The sequence below is a fragment of the Larus michahellis genome, chromosome 25, assembly GCF_964199755.1.
Source record: "Larus michahellis chromosome 25, bLarMic1.1, whole genome shotgun sequence".
NCBI classification, from domain to species: domain Eukaryota; kingdom Metazoa; phylum Chordata; class Aves; order Charadriiformes; family Laridae; genus Larus; species Larus michahellis.
Window position 1 is genome coordinate 2,516,153 of NC_133920.1, and position 11,515 is coordinate 2,527,667.

General features: G+C 62.6%; 1 protein-coding gene across 5 annotated transcripts; it reads right to left on the reverse strand.

The window, feature by feature from the left end:
* Nucleotides 1-7: 7 nt before the first annotated feature.
* Nucleotides 8-9,838, reverse strand: HACL2 (2-hydroxyacyl-CoA lyase 2). 5 transcript variants are annotated; one of them, XM_074567173.1, is made up of 17 exons: nucleotides 9,749-9,838; nucleotides 8,571-8,608; nucleotides 6,894-7,020; nucleotides 6,568-6,769; nucleotides 5,981-6,108; nucleotides 5,345-5,483; nucleotides 5,021-5,132; nucleotides 4,830-4,929; nucleotides 3,987-4,084; nucleotides 2,991-3,127; nucleotides 2,751-2,885; nucleotides 2,512-2,626; nucleotides 1,381-1,550; nucleotides 1,234-1,304; nucleotides 1,076-1,147; nucleotides 866-971; nucleotides 8-337 (listed from the first exon to the last, which is right to left on the reverse strand). In XM_074567173.1, exons 3-17 carry the CDS (start codon nucleotides 6,996-6,998, stop codon nucleotides 159-161), a joined length of 1,869 nt encoding a protein of 622 aa, XP_074423274.1. In that variant the 5' UTR covers nucleotides 6,999-7,020; nucleotides 8,571-8,608; nucleotides 9,749-9,838; the 3' UTR covers nucleotides 8-158. The 5 variants fall into 5 exon arrangements, with proteins under 5 accessions (XP_074423274.1, XP_074423276.1, XP_074423277.1 ...); XM_074567175.1 differs by lacking the exon at nucleotides 9,749-9,838 and adding an exon at nucleotides 9,656-9,699; XM_074567176.1 differs by lacking the exon at nucleotides 9,749-9,838 and adding an exon at nucleotides 9,660-9,682.
* Nucleotides 9,839-11,515: the final 1,677 nt, after the last annotated feature.

Genomic DNA, 11,515 nt, shown 5'->3' on the forward strand with positions numbered 1-11,515 from the left:
GCAGGTGTGGACACAGGGTGCTGCTTTATTGCTGGGGGACACACACACACACAGTTGTCCCCTGGGTTGGGTGTGCAGCACTGGTGTCACCCAACCCCACCCCCTTCCTTCGTCCCCGGCGCTGGGGACACGGCCAGGCCACTTTGGGGACACTGTCCCTAGACGGAGATGGAGCCATCACGGAAGTCGGTCTTGCCGATGAGGGCGTTGATGAGGACGGGGTGGCCTTGGCGGCACGCGTCCTGCGCAGCACGGAGGACAGTGTCCAGCCGCTCATGGTCCGGGCGACCCACCACGAAGCCTTTGCCACCCAGAGCTTCGGCCACCGCGTGGTAGTCTGTAGGGAGGGGACAGTGGTGGTGGCCCTGTCACCTCCATGGGAAGGGCTTGATAATTGGGGTGATACGGGGCCACCGGGCATGGCTTGGTCCAGGGTGAGATGGTGCCACCAGACATGGCCTGATCTAGGGTGACATGGTGCCACCAGGCATGGCCTGCTCTGGGGTGACATGGTGCCACCAGGCATGGCCCGATCCAGGATGACAGAGGCCCATGAGGCACAGTCCAGTTGTCCTTGGAGGTGACGTGGCCATGTGACGGTCCCCAAAGCTATGTGATGCCACCAGGCATGGCCTGGTCCTCCCCAGAGTGACGTGGTGACACCTGGCACAGCTCAGTCTACCCCAGGGTGACACAGTGCCACCAAGCACAGCTCAATCCAAGGTGACATGATGCCACCAGGCATGGCTCAATCCACCCCGAGGTGCCATGGTGCCACCAGGCATGGCTCAATCTACCCTAGGATGATATGGGGTCACCGGGGTGTCCCCAAATCCAGGGACAAAGCAGGGGGGACAGTGCTCACCCAGGTACTCGAGGCCACACGCCACATTGCTGCCCAGCAAAGCCACTTGTTCCCGGGAAATCTGGCTCCAGCACGCGTCGTTGCCCACCAGCGCGATGATGGGCGTCTGCAGGGGACAATGACAGGGCCACCACACCCCGGTGACACACTAGGATGATGACAAGACCCCATTTTCCTCCCCAATTCACCCCATTTTTGCCACCATCTGACCTTGTGCCGCACGAAGGTGTCGAACTCCATCAAGCTGTAGCCCAGCGAGCCGTCACCGTAGAGGACCCAAACCTGGTGCCGGGGACGGGACAAACACCATGAGGCCACGCGGGTGACACGGTGACCGCTGTCCCCAAGGCCCACCACGTCTCCCCTACCTCCGCGTCGGGACGGCAGAGCTTGGCACCGAGCGCGAACCCTCCGCCGACTCCCAGCGTGCCGAAAGCTCCTGCGGAGACAAGAGCCGGCGGTGTCACCCGTGTGGGTGTCCCCTGCGGTGACAGCGAGGCCGGGGATGGCCTTACCGGGATCCAGCCAGGTGAGGGGACGTCGGGGACGGACGATGTAGGCGGCGGTGCCCACGAAGTCCCCCCCGTCGGCCACGAGGAGGCTCTCGGGGGGCAGCAGCGCGTCCAGGCGGTGCAGCAGGTCCAGGGGGTTCAGGTGTTGCGGGGTGGGGGTCGCTGCCTTCTCCCTGTTGGGGACAACCCCCCCCACCCCACCCCCCAAGTTGTCATGTCCCCAGCCCCATGCCAATGCTTGTCCCCATCACCGTCCCTGTCCCCATCCCTGTCCCCATCTGCCTGCCTGTCCCTGTCCCACGCATCCACCCATCCCTGTCCCCATCCCTACTACTGGCCCCATCCCTGTCCCCATCCCTACTACTGGCCCCATCCCTGTCCCCATCCCATCCCAGTCCCTGCCCTTGTTCCCATCCCCATCCTTGTCCCCATCCCATGTCCATCTCTGTCCCTGTCCCTATCCCATCCTTGTCCCCATCCTCATCCCTGTCACCGTCCCAGTCCCCATCCCTGTCCCAGGCCTGTGCCCATCCCATACCACTCCCTGTCCTTGTCCCCATCCCTGTCCCCATCCTCATCCCTGTCACCGTCCCAGTCCCCATCCTTGTCCCCATCCCTATCCCTGTCACCGTCCCAGTCCCCATCCTTGTCCCCATCCCTATCCCACGCCTGTGCCCATCCCATCCCAGTCCCTGTCCCTATCCCATCCCAGTCCCCGTCCTTGTCCCCATCCCATCCCAGTCCCTGTCCCCATCCCATCCCAGTCCCCGTCCTTCTCCCCGTCCCTGTCCCATGCCTGTGCTCATCCCCATCCCCATCCTTGTCCCCATCCCTGTCCCACGCCTGTGCCCATCTGTCCCTGTCCCATCCCAGTCCCCATCCTTGTCCCCATCCTCATTCCCATCACTGTCCCCGTCCTACACCTGTGCCCATCCCTGTCCCCGTCCTTGTCCCTTCCCCTGTCCCCATCCTCATCCCTGTCCTTGTCCCCATCCCGTTCCAGTCCCTGCCCCTGTCCCCAGCCCACGCCTGCGCCCGTCCCTGTCCCCATCCCATCCTCATCCCCGTCCTCCCCATCCCAATCCCTGTCCCATGCCTGTCCCCATCCCAGTCCCCGTCCCCCACGGGGCTCACCGGTTGGCCGTCTCCTTTTTCCTCTCGGCTTCCCGCAGCTGCTCCCCCCAGTCCCCGGGGCAGGCGAAGCCCTGCAGGCTCCGCGCCAACCGCACCACGAAGGAGGCGGCATCGCCTGCCGAGAACCCCCAGCTCATCACACCCCACACCACCCGCTTTGGGCAAAGGGGGTGGGCAACCAGGGCAGGGAATTGGGGGTGTTTGGGTGGGGGGTGTGTGTGTGTGTGTGAGTATCTCACCTTGCACGGCGAGCCGGGGTTTCCAGAAAACATCGGAATTACGGAGAAGCTGCTCCCGGTTCCGGTTAACGGCCACGATGGCGGCGCCGCGGCCGAAGAGGCGGCCGTAGGAGAGGCGAAAATCACAGACGGCGCCTTGGGGACACAAAGAGGGTGTCAAAGGTGGGGGATAGGGGATGCCACTGGTGTCCCTGTCCCCCCCCACCCCCCCCCCCCGACCCAACCACCCCGTGGCGGTACCTGCCAGCAGCACCAGGTCGGCGTCGCGGAGGGCGTCGCGGCGGTTCTGGCGCAGGAGGAGGGGGCTGCCGGGGGGCAGAAGCCCCCGCGCCGCGCCCCCCAGGTAGCAGGGGATGCCCAGGGCCTCCAGCGCCGCCCTGCGGGGAGGCGGGTGTCAGCCAGCACCCAGAACGGCTCTGTCTGGCCCCAAAATGCCTCGGTTCCGCCCCAAAACCTGCTTGGTCGAGCCCCCAAACTGGCTCCGTTTGGCTCCAAAACGGCTTGGTTTGGCCCCAAAACCAGCTCATCCAGGGCCCCAAAATGCCTTGCTTTGGCCCCAAACTGGCTTGGTTGGGGTCCCAAACCGGCTCCGTTTGGCCCCAAAACCAGCTCTGTAAGGGCCCCAAACTGGCTCAGTTGGAGACCCAAACTGGCTCCGTTTGGCCCCAAAACCAGCTCTGTAAGGGCCCCAAACTGGCTCAGTTGGGGTCCCAAACTGGCTCCGTTTGGCCCCAAAACCAGCTCTGTAAGGGCCCCAAACTGGCTCAGTTGGAGACCCAAACTGGATCCGTTTGGCCCCAAAACTAGCTCATCCAGGGCCCCAAAATTCTTTGCTTTGGCCCCAAGACCGGCTTGGTTGGGGTCCCAAACTGGCTCGGTTTGGCCCCAAAACCAGCTCCGTCAGGGCCCCAAACTGGTTCGGTTTGTCCCTCAAATCAGCTTGGTCAAGGTCTCAACTGGTCAAGGACCCTAAACTGGCTGATCTGTCCCCAAACCCGGCTGATCTGTCCCCAGACCCGGCTGATCTGTCCCCAGACCCTCTCACCAGACCCCAAACTGGCTGATCCGCCCCCAAACCCGGCTCAGCTGCCCCCAAACTGGTTCATCCCTCCCCAAACTGGCTCGGCTGTCCCCAGACCAGTCCAGCAGCCCCTACTCGGTTCCGCCGTCCCCAGAGGGGTTCCTCCGTCCCCAAACCAGTTTCCCCTGTCCCCAAACCAGTTTCCCCCGTCTCACCGCAGCTCCTCGGCCGGGGTGGGCGGCAGCATGGCCTGGCTGCCCACCAGCACCAGCGGCTTTTTGGCCCGGCTCACCAGTTCCGCGCATCGCTGCACCTGGGACCCAAAACCACCTGGATCAGCCCCAAAACCAGCTCAGCCGGGTGCCAAAAACCAGCTCAACTCAGCCCCCAAACTGGCTCATTCATCCCCAAAACCCAGCTCAGCTGAGCTCCAAACCAGCCCAGTTGGGTCCCTAAACCAGCTGTTGGGCCCCAAAACTGGCTCATTTGGCCCCAAAAACCAGCTCAGCCCCAAAACCAGTCCAGGTGGGCCCCCAAACTGGCTTATTTATCCCCAGAAACCGGCCCAGCTGAGTCCCAAAAATAAACTTTGCTGAGCCCCAAAACTGGCTCAATCAGCCCCAAAAATCAGCTCAGATGAGCCCCAAAACCAGTCCCAGTTGGGCCCCAAAACTGGCTCATTTCTCCCCAAAAACCCAGCCCAGCTGAGCCCCAAAACCGGCTCCACTGAGCCCCAGAACTGGCTCAATCAGCCCCAAAAACTGGCTCAGCTGAGCCCCAAAACCGGATGGTTTAACCCCAAAACAGCCTCAACCAGCCCCCAAACCCAGCCCAGTCCCCCCCAAAACCCCACCTCGGCCCATCCCCAAACGCATCCCATCCCACCACCTCGACGTCCCCCATCCACGGACACGCCAAAACCCCCAATCCATGATGGTGGCCCCCCAAAACCCCGCCTCGGCCCATCCCCAAACCCATCCCACCCCACCACCTCGATGTCCCCCATCCACGGACACCCCAAAACCCCCAATCCATGATGGTGGCCCCCCAAAATCCACCTCATCCTCGGTGGCCAGTGGCATCTGCACGGGCAACGGGGACATGTCCTTGGGCTCCCAGGCACCCGCAAAGAGGTTCCGGATGTAGTTTTGGAGGTACCTACCAGGGTGAGGGTGATGGATATTGGGGTGCCGGGACCCCTCGGGGTGCCAGCAGCACCCTAGGGTGCTGGTGAGGGTCTACAACTCACCACCGCACCATCTTTCCCCGCAACCCCCGGGCGCTCTTGGTGCCCCCGATCTCCTTCTCCACCACGTGGAAGGGGTAGAGGACATCGATGGGGAGCTCCACGAAGACGGGTCCTATGGGATCGGGGCAAAGGGGGCGGGGGGTCCCCAATGTCACCCCAAACCCACTTTGGGGGGCTAAACCCCCAAATTCCAACAGCAGCACCCCAAAAAGCCGCTGCAAACATCACCGGGTGACCCACGATGGGGGAAAAAACCCACCACCCCCACGCCCTGGGGGGGGGGTTGGGGTGATTCCTCCCCGCCCCGAGTTTTTTTTTTTTTACCGGGGGTCCCCGACTGCGCGGTGACGATGGCTTTGCGGAGGGCGGGGACGATGTCGCGGACGGCGCGCACCGAGACGCAGGTTTTGCAGAGCGTCTTGAAGAGCGAGAGCTGGTCGATGTCCTGCAGCGCTCCCCGACCCTGCCGAGGTGAGAAAAAATGAGCCTTGAACCCCCCAAAACGGGGGGGAAACCACCCCAAAATGGGAGAAAACCCCCCAAAATGGAGGGAAACCATCCAAAAAAGGGGGGGAAACCACCCCAAAATGGGAGAAAACCCCCCAAAATGGAGGGACACCATCCAAAAAAGGTGGGGGAAACCACCCAAAAATGGGAGAAAACCCCCCAAAATGGAGGGACACCATCCAAAAAAGGGGGGGAAACCACCCAAAAATGGGAGAAAACCCCCCAAAATGGAGGGACACCACGCAAAAAAGGGGGGGGAACCACCCAAAAATGGGAGAGAATACTCCAAAAAATGGGAGAAAACCCCCCAAAAAGAGGGAAACCCCCCCCAAAGAGGGAAAAACCCCCAAAAAATGGAGGGAAACCCCCCAAAAATGGAGGGAAACCACCCAAAAAAGGGGGGAAAACCACCCAAAAATGGGGCTGGGATGGGACACTTTTTGGTGTCCCCACCTTCTGCAGCGTGGCGGCGGCTCCCCCGATGAGCAGCAACGGTGACTCGGCCATCTGGGCATTCTTGACGGCCGTCACCGTGTTGGTGACACCGGGACCGGCGGTGACGGCGGCCACACCGATGCGACCTGTGGGGAAACGGGGTGGGGTGGGGCTGGGTTTGGTTGCTCCTCTCGTTGGCACCCAAGTGCCTCAATTAGATCTGGGGGGAGGGGGAGGTGGGGGGAAACTGGGGACCAAACCCACCATGGAGGGACCCCGGACACCCCCAAAGTCTTTGAACCCTTCTCCACTCAACCAGGACCCCACCGAGCTGGGCCACCCCAAAATCCTCCATCCGTTGGGGCAGGAGAAGCTGTTGACCATGGGGCACCTCCTCCTCATGTCCTCACTAGACCCACCAAATTATCTCCTGGGTGGGGATAAATGGGGACCAAACCCACCATGGAGGGACCCTGGACACCCACAAAGCCTTTGAACCCTCCTCCACTCAACCAGGACCCCACCGAGCTGGGCCACCCCAAAACCCTCCATCCATTGGGGCAGGAGAAGGCGTCGGCCATCATGTCCCCCCTCCACATCCGTACCCGAGAGCCTGGAGACGGCATCAGCAGCAAAGACAGCGGTGGCCTCGTGCCGGGTGTCCACCACGCGGATGCCCACCTTCTCGCTGGCTACCAAGATGGGGGAGATGTGGCCACCAGCCAAGGTGAAGAGGAAGCGGACGCCATGTGCCTTCAACACCTCCGCCACCAACTCCCCACCGTGCCGGGGACTTTGGGGGTCCACCTGCACGGTGAGAATTTCACCGGGAGGACATGAGCGGTGTCACCACCCCTTTGCCGAGTCGCCAGCTTCAAAAATAGGCAGTTTTTTGGGCAAAACCACCATATTTTCACCCGTTTCATCCTACCTTATGGAAGAGTTGGTAGAGGAGCCCCAAGCGATGGGCTGCCACCACCAGTGCCACCACCAGGAGCCCAGCACAGGCGCAGCCGATGCCGGCAAGGAGATCCATGGGAATGCCGGGGCGCTGGGAGCTGAGAAACGTTGCCGGGATGGAGGGAAAACCCCGCCCCAAAAAACCCCCATGAGATGGGGTTGAACCAACCAGGGATAGACTGAGGCCACCATGGTGGCACGGTGCCACCGTCCCCAAAGCCTGGGATGGCACCGGGATGGTGGCGGTGAGTTGAACCCATATTAATTGAACCCAGTGAACTGAACCTGCTTTAATTGAACCTGGTTTCACTGAATCCGGTTTAATTGAACCCAGTTTAATCAAAACCAGTTTAATTGAACCCAATGAACTGAACCCGGTTTAATCGAACCTGATTTAATAGAATCCAGTTTAATAGAATCCAGTTTAATTGAATCCAATTTAATCGAACCTAGTTTAATTGAACCCAATGAACCAAACCCGGTTTAATTGAACCCAGTTTCACTGAATCCAGTTTAATTGAACCCAGTTTAATCAAATCCAGCTTAATTGAACCCAATGAACTGAACCCGGTTTAATCGAACCTGATTTAATCGAACCCAGTTTAATAGAATCCAGTTTAATTGAACCCAGTGAACTGAACCTGGTTTAATTGAACCCGGTTTCACTGAATCCAGTTTAATTGAACCCAGATTAACTGAACGTGGTTTAATAGAATCCAGTTTCACTGAATCCAGTTTAATTGAACCCAGTTTAATCAAATCCAGTTTAATTGAACCCAATGAACTGAACCCGGTTTAATCGAACCTGATTTAATAGAATCCAGTTTAATTGAATCCAATTTAATTGAACCCAATGAACTGAACCCAGTTTAATAGAACCCAGTTTCACTGAATCCAGTTTAATCGAACCCGGTTTAATCGAATCCAGTTTAATTGAACCCAGATTAACTGAAGCCGGTTTAATCGAACCCAGTGAACTGAACCCGGTTTAATTGAAGCTGGTTTAATCGAACCTGATGAACTGAACCCAGTTTAATCAAACCCAGTCCAACTGAACCCAGTTTAACTGAACCTGATGGACTGAAACCAGTTGAACTGAACCCGGTGGGTTGAGCCCGGTTTAACCCAACCCAGTTTAATCAAATCTGGGTTAATCGAACCCAATTCGCCGGCCCCAGTTTAACAGAACCCGGTGAATCGAACCCAGTTTAGCTGGACCCGGTTTAGCTGGACCCAGCCCCACTCCTCCCGCCCAACCCCGGCGCCAACCCAAATCCAGCTCGTTTGCATAATTACCACCTAACGAAGCCGGCGCCCTGGCGTCAGTCTGCTGCAATTCTTGGCGCGGGCGTTAACGACCCGAGGGGAAAAAAGGCGGATGATACCAAACCCGGCCTAATTTCCCCCCAAATATGCACATTTTTAGCCACTTCCCGCATCCGGAGTGGATTCCGACACCGGGTTTTTCTCCCTAAATCCCAATTTCCCCTTTTTTGGGCTTAAAAGTTGGGGGGCGGGGGGTGTTGCAGCTCGCAGGCGGCAAACACAAGAGCGAAATGGGGCAAAAAAAAGGCTCAAATTGGGTAAAATAATGCCGTTTGGGGGGTCGGGGTGTGACGTCCCCCCCTCCCGCCCAGGACGGCGGTACCTGCTGGGTGACGGTGACGGCGAGGTGACGACGGGTCCCTGCGACAAAGGGGACAAGCTCAGCCTTGGGTTTCTGCCCCGTTCCTTGTCCCCTCTGTCCCCACGGCCACCCCCCCATCCCTCTGGCCACCCTCGTCCCGATTGTCTGTCCCCGTCCCCCCCCCCGCCTTGATGTCCCCTCTGTCCTTATGGTCACTCTGAACCTGTGGCCACTCCTGTCCCCATTGTGTCCGTCCCCCCCCCCCCATCCTTGGGGTTCCCCCTTGTCCCTGTCGCCGCTCCTGTCCCCATTGTGTGTGTCCCCCCCCCCATCCTTGGTGTCCCCCTTGTCCCTGTGGCCACCCTGAGCCTGTGGCCATCCCTGTCCTGGCTGTCCCCATGCCATGGCCACCCTGTCCTGGCTGTGTCATGTCCCGTCCCCTGTCCCGCCCCCCCCCCCCCCCGCCTCCCCCCATGGCCACCTGTCTGCACGGTCACTTCTGTCCCTGTGGTCACCTTGAGCTTGTGGCCACCCCCGTCCTGGCTGCTGCCCCCCCCGCCGTGGCCACCCTGTCCTTGCTGTCCACCCTCCCCTCCATGGCCACCCTGTCCTGGCTGTGTGTCCCCCCCCGTGGCCACCCGCTCCTGGCTGCCCCCCCCCCCGTCGCCCACCCTGTCTGCGCTGTCCCCTTTCTCCCGTGGCCACCCTGTCCTGGCTGTGTCCCCCCACCTGTGGCCACCCCGTCCTGGCTGTGTCCCCCCACCTGTGGCCACCCCGTCCTTGCTGTTGTCCCCCCGCCCCCGTTGCCCACCCTGTCCTGTCCCCCCCCGCCGTGGCCATCCCTGTCCCTAGTGTGTCCCCCCCACGGTGCCCGTGACACCCCGGTGCCCCCCCCCAACCCCATTCCTCGCCCCGGTCCCCCTGTTACCGGGTCCCCCCACCCCAAGCCCGGGGATCCCCCCCATGGGGACCCCCCCGTTCCCACGCACCCCCATGGGTGTCCCCCGCCCCACCGGGGTGTCCCCCGGCCCCATGACCACCCCCGTTCACACGGGCCCCTCCCCCCCCCCCCCCGGCTGTCCCCCAGGACCCCCCCACGTCGCCACCTGCCCTTCCCGGAAGCGCCGCGCCCCGAGGCCCCGCCCACACCCCGCCCGTGACCACGCCCCCCACCCCCCGTGACCACGCCCCCCCGGTACCGTCTATGGCCCCGCGCCGCCCGCGCGTCCCCGCGCGCCGCCGCCTGTGTCACGTGACGCGCCCTTTCCGGCACCGCCCCCCCCACCTCCTCTCGCGGGGCGCGCTGATTGGCGGATGGCGGGGAGGGGCGGGGCCGGGCCCCGGGGGAGGGGCGGGGCCACGGGAAGGGGGCGTGTCCAAGGCGGGGCGGGGCCGGGGCCTGGCAGGGGAGTTCCCCCCCCGTGGGGGTTCCCTATGGGGGGTTTTACGTGGCGGTCTCACTTTAGGGGGGGGAGTGTTACATGGGGGGGGGCTCACTTAGGGGTGTCCCATGGAGGGGTGTCTCCCGGGGAGGGGGGGGAGCATTTCGGGGGGCTTCATATGGAGGGGCTCATTTGGGGTCCGCACTTGGGGGGGGGGCTCCCATGGAGGGAGTCCCATGGAGGGGGGGTCGGTCTCTTATGGGGGGGGGCTCACTTAGGGGTGTCCCATGGAGGGGTGTCTCCCGGGGAGGGGGGGGAGCATTTCGGGGGGCTTCACATGGAGGGGCTCATTTGGGGTTTGCACTTGGGGGGGGGGCTCCCATGGAGGGAGTCCCATGGAGGGGGGGTCGGTCTCTTATGGGGGGGTCTCATTCGGGGGGGTGTCCCGTGGGGGGTTTCATTTGGGGGGGGGGGTCACTTAGGGGTGTCCCAGGTGGGGGTATCCCAGAGGGCGTCCCATTTCGGGGGGGGGTGGTGTCGCATTTGGGGCGGGGTCTTCCATGGGCGGGGGGGGGGTGGTCTCACTTGGGTGGGGGGGTTAGATGGCGGGCTCACTTAGGGGTGGCCCATGGGGGTGAGGGGGGTGTCCCAGAGGTCGGGGGTCTCATTTCGGTGGGGGGGGGGGTGTCACACTGGGGGGGCTCCCGTGGGGGTCTTACGTGGGGGAGTCTCTCTTGGGGGGGGGATCTCCCATGTGGGTCTCATTTCGGCGGGGGGGGGTTACATGGCGGGGCTCATGAGGGGGTCGTACTGGGGGGGTGAGGTCTCCCATGGTGGGGTCTCCCATTGAGGGCGTCTCGCCTGGGGGGTTGTCATTTGGGAGGGTCTGTTATAGGGGGGGGGTCTCCCATGGGGTTCTCTCTTGGGAGGGGAGTCTCCCACGAACGGGGTCTCCCGTGGGGGTGTCTCTTGTGGGAGGGGGTGTCGCATGGGGTCTCACTTTGGGGGTCTCATATCGGGGGGGGTTGTCTCCCATGGGGTCTCCCATGAGTCTTCGGGGGGGGGGGGGGAGCATCTTCCGTGTGGGGGTGTCTCCCATGGGAGGGTCTCTCATGGGGATCTCCCATATGGGGGGTGCGGGGTGGGGGGGGGGGGCTCTCATGGTGGTCTCCCATGGTGGGGGGGGGGGAGGGGGTTCGCCCCGGGTGACCCAGGCGTCCGGGCAGCTGCCCCGCCCCCAGGCCGTGCTGGGGACCAGGGGCTGGTGTCTCCCCCCCCCCGCACCCCGCCCCGGGTGTGTGTTGTGTGTCCCGTCCCCTTCCCCCCCCCACCAAAACCATTCCCGCTCCCATCCCGGGGTGGGGGGGGGGAACGACACACAGAAATTCCGGCCCGGGCTCCGTGGCAGGAAACTCCGTGGCTCCGTCACGGCCGGGGGAGGCGAAATCCCCGGGGACGGGGCGGGGGGGGGAGTGGAGTTGGGGGGTGGGTGCCGGGGGGGGGGACACACGCTTCCCCTCCGCGGTGACGTCACCACCGGGAGGGACCCAGGCGTCCGGGCACCCAAGGATGGGGGGAGGAAGC

Coding starts and splice junctions, on each gene's coding strand:
- HACL2 (XM_074567172.1), bottom strand. CDS start 9,583: ATGGGGCCGGGGGACACCCCGGTGGGGCGGGGGACACCCATGGGG. Junction 1,551..2,511: donor AAAAAGGAGACGGCCAACCG/GTGAGCCCCGTG, acceptor TGTCCCCAACAG/GGAGAAGGCAGCGACCCCCA. Junction 972..1,075: donor ACACCTTCGTGCGGCACAAG/GTCAGATGGTGG, acceptor TGTCCCCTGCAG/ACGCCCATCATCGCGCTGGT.